At 42.1% G+C, this 15,562-nt stretch overlaps 1 protein-coding gene across 2 annotated transcripts in view; it reads left to right on the forward strand.

The window, feature by feature from the left end:
* Window positions 1-1,939: 1,939 nt before the first annotated feature.
* Window positions 1,940-15,562, forward strand: part of Ttc8 (tetratricopeptide repeat domain 8) — an 80,554-nt gene continuing 66,931 nt past the window's right edge. For both annotated transcript variants that reach the window (XM_008843798.3, XM_029568617.1), the window contains exon 1: window positions 1,940-2,183. In XM_008843798.3, coding sequence (XP_008842020.1) covers window positions 2,070-2,183 — 114 coding nt within the window. In that variant the 5' untranslated portion in view covers window positions 1,940-2,069. The remainder of the gene's footprint in view (window positions 2,184-15,562) is intronic.

Consider the following 15,562-nt stretch of genomic DNA (forward strand, 5'->3'; position numbering starts at 1 on the left):
CGAACCCAGGTCCTCTGTAAGAGCAGTCAAGTGTTCTTAACCACTGAGCCACCTCTCCAGCTCCCAAATTTTAAAATAAAAAAATTATTATTTTTTATTTTATGTGTATGAGTATATTGCCTGCACGTGTGAACGTTCACACCTGTCGTGCAATGATCATAGAAGTCAGAAGAAGGCATTAGATTCCCCTAGAACTGGAATTATAGGCGGTTCTTAGCTGCCTTGTGGATGCTGGGAATTGACCCCAGGTTCTCTTCAAAAGCAGACAGTGCTCTTAACTGCTGAGCCATCTCTCCAGTTCCGAATTTGAAAAAAATTTAAAAGCAAAAAATATTTGTCTAATATGGAGCTAGGGTTGAGAATCCTTTACAGAAGAATCTACTTGCATTTCATCAGAAAACAAAAGGTTTCTGTGAACTACTGAACCTGTCCATCTCCAGCACATGCTTTCCTCAAACCCTCATCTAGGGGGAGGGGGCGATGCTGCGCTGGGATGGGTTCACAAATTACATCTCTAGTCACTCCCAGGGAAACACAAATGGGCCAGCAGTAACAAACATTACTGTAAAAATCATAATATTGATCATTTCATTATTCACTGCCAAGATGCAAGAATTCTAGGATTGCTTAGAAAAGGAGAAAAAAGGACTCACAACTCATTCTTTAGTTTTGAAATTTACGTTTCATTTTTGTATCTATACAAATGATCTGAATTAAATCTAATATCTGCATTGTGGTCCGCTACTGGATTGAGAAAATGGCAAATGATGTGTTTGTTAGTTATCTGTTATCTATTAAAGGAAATTTAGACATGATCAGAAAGTTCTTCACTATTGCGATTTTTTTTCTTTTGTCTTCCACTGTGGTAGAAAGGAGGCAAGGGGAAAGATCTGTGATGTCTCCCTGGATTCACCCTGGCTGTGTTTTCATGGCTTTTGCCTTTAAATATTTGCCACCTGTGTAAATCTCTAGTGAGGTAGAGCCTGAAGTAACCACTCTAGGGTTGGGATGTAGCTTGGTAGCATGTGCAGAAAAAAACGTTGACTCAATCCTCAGCAGGACAAAAAACAATCATTATACAGATGTAAACATTTGACAAATAACATGCCTGGAGATAGTGTTTCAGAAGTTCCATTCTGCCGTGGGTGGTGTCACATGCTTGTAGTTGCTGCACTGGGGAAGGCTGCACTGGAGGCCTGCCTAGGGTACACATGACCCTGTTACCAAAACCAAACAACAGCAACAAAATCCCAAACCAAACAAACAAACAAAAACAAATCCTTTTTATGCATGCATTTCTGCTTTGGACGAATCATGACCAATTTGTTAATTTATGCTCACAGCCTGCAGTCACACAAATTACAGTTCCAGTTCTCTAACTCCAAGTGAGTTTAGGTAAATAATAATTTCTCTTTTCCGATCCTATCTTGGTTTCTCATCTGTAAAATGGATGGATTGGACCAAGCAATTTCTCGAAGCCCCTGCAACTGTTAACACAGTTGGGGTGAAATAGGCCAGGAGAAACACAGTGGAGGCTTAGGATTCAGGGCACTGGAAAAGCTGGTCCCGTGTTTGTGTTTCTGTAGTCAGAATGGTGAGAGGAGTAGGAATGGGCGAACGGGGGTGAGGGGTGGGGTGGGGGTCGGACGGACAGAGACCCAACCCAGGGTCAATTTAGCTGACTTTTTACACTAGCTGGATAAGCCCGGAACGCAGTTGCTAGTTGCTAGGCAACTGCATCTCTTGGGAGGATAAAGGACCCCAGCCGAGGTGTCTAAGTCACTTCTTATTTTAGGCATGGTGTTTTACATTTCACGTTTAATACAATTTGTAGCTTTTAAAAGCACACTGTTTTCTCAACCTATTCTGAACAAATTCTAGGTCGCAGTCGGCTCGCGGCGCTGCTCGCCCTGTTCTCAGGCGCGCCGCGGACACCTCTCTAGCCAGGCCGGGCCTCCTAGTTGCCCGGCAGAGCCGACGCCACCGCTATCTCGCCGCTCCCGTCTGCCACTGCCGCTCGAGGCCCGGGTCGCCGGTCCCTGGACCCTGGGGAGTTGCCCTGGGCCGCCATGGGCTTGGAGATGGAGCCACTGCTCCTGGCTTGGAGCTACTTTAGACGCAGGAAGTTCCAGCTCTGCGCCGATCTGTGCACGCAGGTGCTGGAGAAGTCCCCCTATGACCAGGTATTGCCGCCCGGGTCAGACTGGGGATCCTCTCGTTGAGGCCCTGGGCTCTGGGGGATCCCTCTGTCCCCCACCGGAGGCCCGGCAGGAAAGGCCTAGGCGAGGCTGCACAGGCACCCGGAGCCCAGGCCCCTTGGAGTTGAGGCTGGGCGGTCCCTGCCCTATGCATCCCCCGGGGGGATCAGCTCCCTCTGCAAACTTCAGAGCCCTTTTCCAGAATTAGGGACACTTTAAAGGGACACGGTTAAATTGGCGAGCAAGTTTGATCATTCATAATTGTATCTGGACAGACTTCGTTCATTTCTAAAAAGGAAAAATATCCGTAAACAAAGATCTGTGACTCTCTGTCCCCTTTTAACACAGCTGTCTTTTGGTTTGGATGAAACGTATGATTTTCCTACCCCATGTTTAGACTGCTGTCAAAGCATGAAGGAACTTTAGATTCTGGGTCACGAGTTCAGTTTGAAACAAATATGCGAGATAGGTGAATAAGAATGTAGAAGGGGAAAGATGTATTTATGATTAAAGAACTACCTGGGTGAGAAAAACTGTAATTGTAGGAGGGAAGGCCAAGATAGAAAGTGTCCCTAAAAGGGGAAAATAGCTTTGATAACTGCACACCTGTAATCCCAGCACATGGAAGGTGAGGCAGGGGGATGAGGAGTTCAAAATCATCCTCAGCTGCATGGATTTAAGAGGCCTGTGATGGCTTATGAGACCCTGTCTCAAAAAACCAGACCAAAAGGAAACTTAATAAACTATAGTAATAGTATACATTGTGAATGAAAAGACCAATAATGAATGGGAAAGGTACTATGTTAATGGGCAAGTAGCTCCCAGAAGAGGCAAGTAGAAATGGGGGAATAGGAATAGAGCTGTTGGGGGGGGGAGGGTTGTCAGTGCTTCTAGCAAATGCAGAGTGTACTTAAATGCTACTTACAAAGCCCCCAGCTTTTTCTTTAGTGATGTTGCCTTGGAGATGTTGGGGGGTTGAGGGGGATGTAGGGAGTTATAAAAGTAGAGGCTGGAGTATGACCGTTGTTACTAGGCTCTGTGTGTCTTTGTGCACAGGGGTGGATGATAACCTAGTGATAGTACAGCTCCTATAGAACAGCCCACAGTAGAGGTGCTGCTAAGCTAGGTTCTATTGGTGTTAGTTCATTTTAATTTATAGGACTATGCTCTGGAAACCATTTTTCCAAGACTGTTTCTTGACACATTAGTTCTATAAGTGCTACTAAAAGCATCACTCCCCCACCCCCAATCCACCATGTTTGGAAATAGTAAGACAGTCCTGACCCCTTTACCTTTGTTATGAGAGGTTTGTTAAGAACTTTTGATGTACCAGACGTTGCTCTAGGCACCAGGGTTCTCAAGAACTTTACTTGCTATTTCCATTGAGTTAGGGTAATTTCTACTTATTGTTCCACAAAACACAGTTCCCAAGAGCTGCTCACTGAAAGAAAGTTTCCTCATTAAATGCCATAAGGAAATGCATACTCCCTCCTTAGAGACCCAAGATGTGCCCCAAAGGCTCTGAATTGTTCTGCAGAAAATAAATCTAATTTTGCCTAATTTTCTTTAAAAGTTTTGGAATTTATATTGACCACTGATTCCATCCCCCCTTTTTCCCAACCCTAAGGCAAAGGTCAAATGTATTTTTTATCCTCCTGGGGAGGTACTGTTACAAAAGTGTTCTTATTAATGGGTAAGACCCTGTAATCTTTTTTAATTTTTGAGAATTTTATAAATGAGTATTGTCTTTGCATTATTTCCATCTTTTCGAGTCTTTCACCAATTTTTTCCATGTTCCCCCATTACCTCTCAATTTCTTTTGCTATTCTTTGATTATTATTGTTACATACATGTTTGTAAATTTGTATATATAAACAGGTATGTTTATAAATATGCATATATATTTAATGCACTAAGTCCATTTAGTGGTGCTCATTTGAAGCCATAGTGACATTCTGTACTGCCCTTGTGACTTGAGATTTTGTTTGTGTTAGATTTTGTAATTGGGACTTTTTATGTGTTCATTTTATTGACCTTTTATTGAGAATTTACTACTTGCCAAACTTAAATTTTATAAAGTAAATATTTTTCTAATGTTTAGAATAACCTTGTAAAGTAAGTAACAAAAATAACAAACTTGGTTCAGAAAATTTTATTGTGTTGTCTCATTTAACACTCAACTACAGTAGGAGTTGGCATTATTATTATTATTATTTTTTCCTATTTTATAGATCAAGGACACGGAAGCACATCCAAAGTTACAGAGCTAGCAAGCACATTAGGCTGCCACTAAACTATGCAGCTACCTTTGACTGTTAGCCTAACTTTCCAAAACTGCTTCTGAACTTTCTTCAGTATATTCCCCTACCCCCTTTCTCTCTGTGTGTTTCTTTAAGATTTTAGCTGGTAAAGAATTTTACATATCCATGTGCTTGGATTAAAGGCTCTGACATGTCCTTAAGGGAAAAAACAAAACAACCCTCTAATTTTGATTAAGTCAAATAAGAAACTTATTTGACACTTGGTAGGAAACAGGACAATATCCCCCTTATCCTATGAAGATACCACTTTGGAAAACTAACTCCGTTTCTTACAGCTAACGGAGCTGGTAGAAGAGATCTTAACTCCTTTTGTATAGGAAAACACATTGTTTTGTTTAAAATCTCTCAGATTTGCTGCTAGACAAGGTAAGACCTGGTCCTTCTAAGTGGACTCTCTTGTCTATATCCCATCATGCCTTACTTGTGGCCCTTTTGGAAGATTAAAACTTTTTTCTCAGTTTGTTTTATGAAAGTGTGATTTTGACAATGATGATTTTTAAAAAAAAAAACACAAAATCACCCTGGGAAATGTTGCTGTTGGCACTGGAGAGTGATTTACATGATTTAAAGAGGCCTTGGTAGGTTCTGGCCTGTTTCTCTGTCCTATTTCTTGTGGATTTGAGATAATGCTTCATAATGTGGTATATAAGTTTTGACATCATGGAGGTATTGTTTTTTTGTTCCTGTCTTATTGATATGAACAGGGGTCATGATCAGTTTGAATAAATAGCAGAGTAGCCCGAGAGTCTCCGTACCAAATTTGGAAGAAATTTGTGATATTCTTTTCTAAGTATTTTCATTTATTTTGCTGAAGTACTTATTTATAAATGAACCATGTACATTGTCAGGATAACAAGTTCCATCTTTACCAGAAATAGAAGTTTAATTTGCAAGTTTAACTTGATGCTACTTTATTTACCAAACAGATTTGAACACCTGAAAAGGTTACACCTTCACTGAGTTTAAACTTTGACTCAACTTTAAAAAATGTTTTTTTATTTATTATTTTTATTTTATGTGTGTGAATGTATTGCCTGCATGTGTAAGTGCACCTATGTTGCACAGTGCCCACGGAGGTCAGAAGAGGGTGTTGGATCCCCTGGAACTGGAGTTACAGATGATTGTTAGCTGCCATGTGGGTGGTGGGAACCGAACCTGGGTTCTCTGCAAGAGCAGCCAATGTTCTTAACTGTTGAGCCATCTCTCCAGCCCCTTTGACTCAACTTTAACACTGTGCTGTTATCCCTGTATGCTTTTCTAAGTACTAGTTTATATATTTGGTACCTATATGTTATTTCATATTAGAAATATTTCCCAGTATGATTTTTCCTAAGGTTAAAAGAAATGTGTTTGTTGTGCTGGGCGTGGTAGGGCATGCCTTTAATCCTAGCACTAGGAAGGCAGAGGCAGACAGATCTCTGTGAGTTCAAGTCCAGCTTGGTCTATTTAGTGAGTTCCAGGCCAGCTGGGGCTACAAGGAGACCCTGTCTCAAAAAAGACTAGAAAAAAAAAAATGAATGTGTTGATATAATTAATGAATGAAGACCTTTAGGGACTTAAGACCTTTAATTAAAAGCTTGGACGTTCTCATTCCTTAGAGCATGACTCCACAGCAGGGCTTTATGGTGTCCCTAGCACCTGGCAGAGTTTGGCAGGGGCATTACATGTTTGCTGAATGAGTATATTGATCATAGCGTTATATATGTGTATTTTGATCTTTACCAGAAATAGAAGTTTAATTTGCAAGTTTAACTTGATGCTACTTTATTTACCAAACAGATTTGAACACCTGAAAAGGTTACACCTTCACTGAGTTTAAACTTTGACTCAACTTTAAAAAATGTTTTTTTATTTATTATTTTTATTTTATGTGTGTGAATGTATTGCCTGCATGTGTAAGTGCACCTATGTTGCACAGTGCCCACGGAGGTCAGAAGAGGGTGTTGGATCCCCTGGAACTGGAGTTACAGATGATTGTTAGCTGCCATGTGGGTGGTGGGAACCGAACCTGGGTTCTCTGCAAGAGCAGCCAATGTTCTTAACTGTTGAGCCATCTCTCCAGCCCCTTTGACTCAACTTTAACACTGTGCTGTTATCCCTGTATGCTTTTCTAAGTACTAGTTTATATATTTGGTACCTATATGTTATTTCATATTAGAAATATTTCCCAGTATGATTTTTCCTAAGGTTAAAAGAAATGTGTTTGTTGTGCTGGGCGTGGTAGGGCATGCCTTTAATCCTAGCACTAGGAAGGCAGAGGCAGACAGATCTCTGTGAGTTCAAGTCCAGCTTGGTCTATTTAGTGAGTTCCAGGCCAGCTGGGGCTACAAGGAGACCCTGTCTCAAAAAAGACTAGAAAAAAAAAAATGAATGTGTTGATATAATTAATGAATGAAGACCTTTAGGGACTTAAGACCTTTAATTAAAAGCTTGGACGTTCTCATTCCTTAGAGCATGACTCCACAGCAGGGCTTTATGGTGTCCCTAGCACCTGGCAGAGTTTGGCAGGGGCATTACATGTTTGCTGAATGAGTATATTGATCATAGCGTTATATATGTGTATTTTGATACACATATATTTTAATTTTTGGTACCATCTTTTTTTTCTAAGTACATCCCCACCCATCCTTCTATGGTACTGGGGATTGAACCTTGGAATTTATGCATGCTAAGCAAGTGCTCTACCACTGAACTTTATCCCCAGCCCCTCAGTACATTCCTAGGTATATATTTGTTTTTGTTTTTGTTTTTTTTTTCAAATAAAAGGTAAAATAAAATTTCTATTACGGGTTATTCTTAATCCGTTTCTTGTTTTGAGGGTCAAGTTTAAAAATAAATGCTTTATAAATTCTGTCAAGATTTCTCCAGGAGAGTGTTTCTGATAGTTATTTGTTATTTCTTACTGTGCTTTCATTTTTTAAAAAATTTTTTTTGTGAAGGAAGTAAATGATGGGAGGTTTGCCATTTATGAAAAGTCAACCAGAGTGGAGTATGGTAGCCCAGGCCTGTAACTTCTGCACTTAGGAAGTAGAGGCAGGAAGATCATGCGTTTGAGACCAGGACTGAGCTACATTAAGGAGTTCAGGTTAGCCCAGGATTCCTAGTGAGACTCTGTCTCAAAAGACAAAAAGCAAGGGGGGCTGAGGAGATGATTCAATGGATAGAGTGTTTATTTGGAAGCAGGAGAACTGGAGGCTGAATCCCCAGCACCCATGAAAATGCTGTGAGCCTGTGGTGGCTGGCCTGTAATCCCAGTGCTTGGGAGTTAAAGATGAGATCCTCAGAGACGGGATCCCCTAGAGTCTGGCTGGTTAGCTGGGCTAGCCGAACCTGTGAGCTCAGGCCCAATATGTAAGGTGGAGAGGGGTCTAGGAAGATGCCCAACATCCTCTGGCCTCCATGTGCACTTGCAAACGCACATACACACATACACATACACATATGAAAATAACAAAGCAGCAACATAAAAAGTAAACGAGAATTTGAGCAGAGAATACAGGTGTTCCAATCAGCTGTGGGCATGTCCTGTATTCCTTCAGCCTTTTGGGCATTTCTTGAGCTTCCACATTTTAGCAGCCTTTCCAATTATTGAATTGCCATTTCTGGGCCACCAAACTTCTTAGTGTGACCAAGTTACTTTGGAGCAGTGCCTGGGCACAGAGAGACAAAGAAATGAAAATATTTCTTCAGCGTACCACGTGGTTCATTTTACCCCTCTTTCCCTCTCCCCAAATGCAAGCAAAAGCTTTTGGTTTTAGTAAAGATGGTTTTCACTTATTTTTCTTCCAGACAAGGGGAACTTCTCTAAATTGATTTGTTATTTGCTAATTTTATAAGCTGGGCCAGAGAACTTCAAAAGATAACAGTTTGGTCTTGATATAGGAACCTATTGGATGAACCCTATCTCTAGGGCTATTTCATTCGCCTCTTCTTTCCTTCACACAGTACTAGGGATTGAGGCCAGAACCTTGTACATGCCAGGCAAATGATCACCCACTGAGTTATGTCCCTAACCCCTCATCTGCCTTTATTTTCCCTTTTAAGGGATACCATTTTGGCATGATGCCACAGAAAAATATTTAATTACTGCTTTGCATTTTGTATTAGGACATTAGATTTTACTTTTAGTTCTTGCCAAAGTCAGGGTAATCAGGCTGCCCAGAGACATATCTACACTAGAAATAGCGTGTTTCCAGTTTTATTTGGCTGCAGAAGGACTGAGGGTAGGCTGAACATAAGGTACATTGTATTTGGTAGTGGGGAAGGGTTTTCAAAGAACATGGTTCTCAGACAGAGTATGATTAACAGTGAGGGACAGAGGGCATGGTCACTAAGCTTGAATGATATTAAAGTTTGGATCTGTTAAGAATAAAGAAAGACAGATAGGAGGTTCATTAATCTTGGTTTCCTCTTTTTTGATAACCAGTATTATCAAAAAGGATATTTTGAGGATAAGCAGTATAGAGAGCAGCAATGAGACGGGTGTGGTGGCGCATGCCTTTAATCCCAGCACTCGGGAGGCAGAGGCAGGCGGATCTCTGTGAGTTTGAGGCCAGCCTGGTCTCCATTAGCGAATTCAGGCCAGCTGCGGCTACAGGGAGACCTTGTCTCAAAAAGACCAAAAACCCCCCAAAACAAAAAACAATGCCCCAAAAACTTGTGACTAAAAAGTGGTGGAAAGTTGTTAGATATAAAAGGAGGAAACGCAATGCCATCCTCCATTGAGCAGCATGACCTAGAGAGGAGGCCGGCTTCCCCAGCTCATGCTAATCATCCTGATTAGTTGCTTAATCTGATTATTGTTCTTTGTGTTCCATATGCCAGATTCATGGCTTTCAAACCAGTGCTGAATGTTTAGCTCCCGCGTAATGAAACAGTTCATACAGTGTAAAAGGTCTTTCAGGCTGAGCTTTTAAAGAGAGCAATATACTTTCATTAATGGAGTCTGTTTCTGAAGGTGGGAGTTTGCTGTATATTAGGAGGGAAGAGGTTTTTCTCCTTTCTCCTCTTCTGCCCTCAGTCTTTACTTATAATGAGAGATGGTGCAGAGAGGAAAGTTTATTACTGTAAATGATTTGGAGGTGGAGAATAGGCTCAAAGCCACTGGCTTAGATGAAAGCGGTGCAACAAGTTCTCCCCAGTGAGTGATATGTTAGTAGGTGCTTGAGGCAATGATTTGATGAGCCAACCCCCCAGAACATATAGCTCTGTACAGTTACCTAATTTGTTTCCTCTTGGGGGCCATGGGGCTTTAACCAGACTTAATTGCTGTACACTCTCCAGCAGTTCATTGTATGGAGTTTTGTTCCTGCTGAATTAGATTGTGTTGCTGTTTGATTGCTTGGTCACTTGATCTCCCTAACCTTCCAAAACCTATCATCTTTGTTCTCTTACAGGTTTCTCTTTCCTGTTATTACTAAATTCTGTGTAACAACACAGCAGTTGTAGAGCTGGATAGACTCATTAGCCAGAGCACGTGTTGGTGGTAATTAGGAAGTTGCATTCAGAAGTATCTGGAGACTTAATTCTCTGATGTATTAACATCAGCCTAAGAGAATGCGATCCCCCAGGGGAAACAGAAGAAGGCTGTATTAGTTACTTTTCTAGCTGCTGTAACCAAATACCTGACAAGGAGCAGTTTAAGGGAAGTTTATTTTGGCTTAGAGTTTTAGGGACTATGTTCCCATCATGGTGGGGAAGGCATGGGGGCAGGACCAGGCCAGAAGGTCACATTGCTTTGGAAGTAAGGAAACACGAATTGTATTTGTGCTCAGCTAGCTTTCTTCTTTTGATGTGGCCTGGGATCCCAGCCCATGGAATGGTGCTGCTTACAATTAGGGAGGTCTTTCCACCTCAATTAACCAAGTATAGAAAATCCCTCACAGACATGCGTAGATAATGGGTCTCCAAGGTATTCTCCAGTATAAATATCACAAAGGCAAACTGGAGTTGAAGTTGATTCTGATGAGCAATTCTGGGTCTCTTACATTCTTTGAAGGGGTGTAGAGGGAAGTTTTCATTTGATCTTCCATAGCCCAGGGTCAGTTCTGAGTTCTGAAAGGAGGACCAATCGATAGTTCAGTGCTTGTCTGTTTAGCTTATACTTATGTAACCTTACATCTTACAGTGAAAGAACTCTGAAAAGGGCAAGGTTTTATTATTAGTCCTAAAACCATCCCAGAAATGAGTGTTATTGCTTTAATCTGAGGTGATAATAAAAGTTGCATGACCTGCTTGTTCATGATCATACAACCGAGCCATTCCCTGAGGATCAAGTCCAGGTCTTCTGATTCCACAGCAGGGCCTGGTGCTTTCTGTCCACTGTTGAGAAATAATTTGCTAGACTAAGTGAACCTAACTCGTGGTTCCCTATCTGGACGGACTAATTTAAAAACAAAAAACTATAGTTGAGAGAGACTCAAAGATAAAGGCTACAGTGATTTTTTTTTTCTTTTTTGGAAGTATATTGCCTTAGCTCCAAATTAAAATGTCCCGATTCTTTCCTTTCATAGTTGTGTTCCTGATGCATCTCCAAGTGAGCCCTGCCTGTTCATGGTCTCTCCATATCCTATGGTGGTTTGTTTTCTGTCCTTGCTGTCATCTCACATGCCCAGCACAATGTGCACTCTTAATGCAGGGTGTTTGGGTTCAACCACTGCCTCCACACCTTGACCTCAGGGTTTTCTCACCCAAAATGGAAATATACCTATATGCCAAGGGGTTGTGTGATGGTTTTCATCAGTGCATTGTTAATTATCCAAAATATTAACTACTATTGTTTCTATGTGGTCAGCATCAAACTAAACATGCAGTGAGAGACTGAAGAGTGATGGTGTTTATTTGGGAATATGCAGGACACACCATAGGGCAAAGCATAGGTGACCCTGAAACTAGGCAAAATGAGGAGCATTACATATGTCATTAAAAGCAGTAATCCTTGGCTACAGGATTAATAACAAGGGTATTCAAGGATCAGTAACAAAAGTGGTGTCAATTCAAGGTTGAGTGTGCAGTTTAGGAATAGAAATTGGGATGGAAATTTTCTAAAGATGTTAGTGGCCTTCGTTCAAAACTATAGTTCTGGCATTCTTTGGTGACAGGACTTGTTATGAGGCATCCACTCATGAGATCCTCCTTCTGTATGACCTTCAAGCTTTATTTTATCTTTCTCATGATGTCTGGACATATGCAACTCCATTTTGATTCTGAGTGCCCTGGAGATATTTGCATACAGGATTCTCTCATTTTGTATTTTTCTGAAAGGACTATTGGTAATCTGGAAAGCATTTGTAGGGCAAATGTCCAGTGAAGTGATGTTGAGCATAGTTCATAAATCATTGTCCTTTGTAAGTTCTAGATTAGTCGCCCCTCTCTCTGGCTTTCTCCTTGTCTCCCTTGTCTTTGGCTTTTCTCCTTTCCACCTGAGTTATCTAAGATTTGTCCATGAGTCTAGCATTCAACATACTATGTTGCATAATTTATTTAATTTGGTGTGTTCCCCTGTAGAATGTTTTCAGCATCTTGCTGGGTGCCAGGACCACAGGGAGTGGGCTGTGGAATGAATGTGCTCTCTACCTCTCCTCTCCACTTTCCCTCCACATTTTCCACCACACCCTTCACCTGTCTTCACTCTAGGCCTTTCATTTTCTTCTCTGTCTCATTATCTTCTTACCTGTGTTAACAACACACATATTCCCAAAGGACAGAAGAACAAGACAGACATCACGGCATCCTTCATCAGTGAACAGAATCCTGGGAGTCTGGACTGGTGGCTTCCATAGGGCCACTGGAGGGATCTACCTGCGGTTGGTAGAATAACAAACATGCAGCTTTTGTTGGTGTTAGGGGCTTCTGTTTCCTTTAGCTGTTTGCTTTTGCTTTTCAAACATTGTCTGCAGTGGCCTATTGTTAACCCCCTCCCACCCAATCCTATATTTGTCCTATCTTGTAGATCTCCTAAACTTAATTAATTTTAACTTTTTGAGATAGTAGAGATGGAACCCAGGGCCTGGAGTGTGCTAAGCACATACTATACACTGATCTGCACCCCTAGCCTCTCTTCTAAACTGCACTTTAATTCTGCCTTATTATTTCTGGCTTAATATTTTTTAAATTTCCAATAGACTGACGGGATGGAGCTCTTTTCTCTAAATCAGTTTGTATGACTATTAGCTACTTTTTTCATTGCCATGAGCAAAAACTAACCAGAAGCAACTTAAGGGAGGGAGGGTTTATTTTTGGTTCACAGTTCAGAGGAATGCAGTCCACTGTGGCAGGGAAAGCATGGTGGTAGGAATTACTTGGTCTGTGGCACCAAATAAACAGAGAAGGGAATGCTAGCGCTCAGTCTGCTTTCTCCTTTTCTCCTTTTTATTCAGTCTGGGATCCCAGCCCATGTGATGGTGCTGCCTACATTCCAGGTGTGTCCTCCCTCCTCACTTAAACTGCTCTAGAAATGCCCTCACAGACACATCCAAAGGTGTGCCTCATTAATGCTTTAGGTGTTTCTTACTCCATTAAGTTGCCAATCTAAACTGGCTATCACAGTGAACAAATGACTTAATAGCTCTGAATTTGTTTCCTTCTTTATAAAATAGATGGTAATACTTGATTCTTTTAGGCTGTTGTTATGAGACAAGTGAGCTCGTGAGACATGCACGCAGATAGAAGAAAGAATAGGAAGGATTATTTCTGGGATTGCATCTCATTCCCTCTGTCTTGTACTTCTGATGTATGAACTGTGCTTAGGAAATCTGTACCTTTTTCAGATCCTCTTTATAGGCAGTGGATTGCAAACCTGCAGCCCCTTTGTGCTCTCGAGCTGCTGTTTTATGTTTGGTTCATTACACTGCCAGTTCTCTAGATCCCACTTGGGGGGCCTCACTGTCTTAGCCTTTTCTGGTCATACCTTGCACCATGCTAAAGAAATCATTTATCCTTTCATGGTGGACCTAAGGCTTGCACTTTACTTATACAGATAATATATTTTCAAAAATATTATGTTGTTCTTTTAGGATTTTAGAGCATAGAAAGCAAGGATTTCCCCTTTTCTTTCCTTTTTGGAGCTGAGGACTGAACCCAGGGCCTTGTGCTCGCTAGGCAAGAGCTCTACCACTGAACTAAATCGCCAACCCCACCTTTTCTATTTCTTAGCAGTTTCCCCAGTAAAACATGATACCGATTAAGTGCTTAACAAATGCTGCTGCCTAGACATGGAAGTGTAGATGTTTGTTGGAAGATCTGTCTGATCTGACTGATGGGTTTCTACTTAAAATGGATAGAGAAGACTCCAATGCCACATTTATCAGCATCTGGCACTAATGTGGATTGGATAGTCTGAAAATTTCTACAAGGGCATTACAGTTAGAATTAATGTCTTATTATCAGTGACTAATCTCATAATACTTATTGTGCTGGATAGCTTTAGTGTCAACTTGACACACCTGGGTTGAGGGAGCCTCAATTGGGGAATTTCCTCTATTGGGCTGGCCTGTGGCCATGTCTGAAGGGCACCTTCTTGATGAGTGATGTGGGAGGGCCCCGCCCACTGTGGGTGGTGCCACCCATGGGCAGGTGGGCCTGTGTTGCATAAGAAAGCAGGCTGAGCAGGGGCCAGAAGAGCAAGCCAGTAAGCAGCATTCCTCCATGGCCTGTGCTCCAGCTCTTGCCTCCAGGTTCCTGCCCTGAGTTCCTACCTTGGGCTCCCAGATGAACTGTGACCCGGGATATGTAAGCTACATAAACCCTTTCCTTCCCAAGTTGGTAGTGGTCAGGGTATTTTGTCACAGCAATGAAGAAACAAAGACAGAAATTGGTACCAGAGAGTGGGATATTGCTGTGACAGACTGACCTTGGGGAGGACTGTGGAAGTGTTTGGAACTTTGGGCTGGAGAAAAGCCATTGTGCTCAGAGTTCGTTGCTGTGGATTTTGGAACAGTTATGCTGAGGACTTGTAGACGATGGAGGCCTGGCTTGTGAAGCTTCAAAGGGAAGCGGAGACTATCAGGGCTGTTCATGTGAGATTTTGGATTGAGAATCTGTGGGTTCTGGTCAGCTGGGGCTAAAGAATCAGCTGTGATTAAGAAGAGACCAGAAGCCGGGCATGGTGGCACACGCCTGTGGTCCCAGCACTGGGGAGGCAGAGGCAGGCGGATCTTCGTGAGTTCAAGGCCAGCCTGGTGTACATAGTGAGTTCCAGGACAGCTGGGGCTACAGGGAGATGCTGCTTCAAAAAGACAGGGGGAAAAAAAAAAAAGAGAGACCAGAATTTGAAGCAAAATCTTTGCTTTACTGGGACAATTGATGCTGGTTAGCTGGGGCTAAAAAATCAGCTGTAAGTAACAAGAGACCAGCACTGAGGTGGAGTCTTCTGGGAGGTATTTCCTCAGGGTCACCACACAGAGGGGACCCGAGCCTCTATCTCAAGCTGGAAGCAGGACTTGGTAATGTGTAAGAGTCTCCTGCATGGTTTTGGTGTTGAAAGCGTGAAGGGGGTCACTGAGAGTGGCTGAGGCTTGGCATGCAGAGGCCAGGAAAGGCCATAGGTGAAAGTGCAGCTTCAGTTGCAGTTAAGACCCCAGGATTGAAGGGGTCATGGAGAGAATCTAAGGCTTTGCACCCCAAGAGGCAAGAAGAGGCCATTGGTGAAGGTGTAACCTCAGTTTCAGTGGACACCCCAGCTTTTTGGAGATCCTGGGACCATGGGACGACCACCAAGGACAGTAGTAGGTATGGAATGGAGCTGGCCTGGGTCTTCGAGAGGAGCTGTTTGTGCTGTGGACTGCAAAGTCAGAGAAGTGGAGCTGCCAGAACCCTATGTATCCCAGAAGATTGTGAGTGAATCCCAGATGTCCAGCCTTGAGCTACTTTGCTGGACTTTGGTTTTGCTTAGGTATGCCCGATTCTTCCCTTTGAAATAAGACAGTACTTGTTTTGGATTTTACAGAAGCCCACCCACAGTTGAGACTTTTAAAAGAGACTATGAACTTTAAAGTGTTTGGATTTTTTAAAGGACTGTGGGGTTTTTAAGGTTGTACTGTCTTA

This window comes from Nannospalax galili, unplaced genomic scaffold, assembly GCF_000622305.1.
Source record: "Nannospalax galili isolate Female #2095 unplaced genomic scaffold, S.galili_v1.0 scaffold500, whole genome shotgun sequence".
In the NCBI taxonomy this organism is placed as follows: domain Eukaryota; kingdom Metazoa; phylum Chordata; class Mammalia; order Rodentia; family Spalacidae; genus Nannospalax; species Nannospalax galili.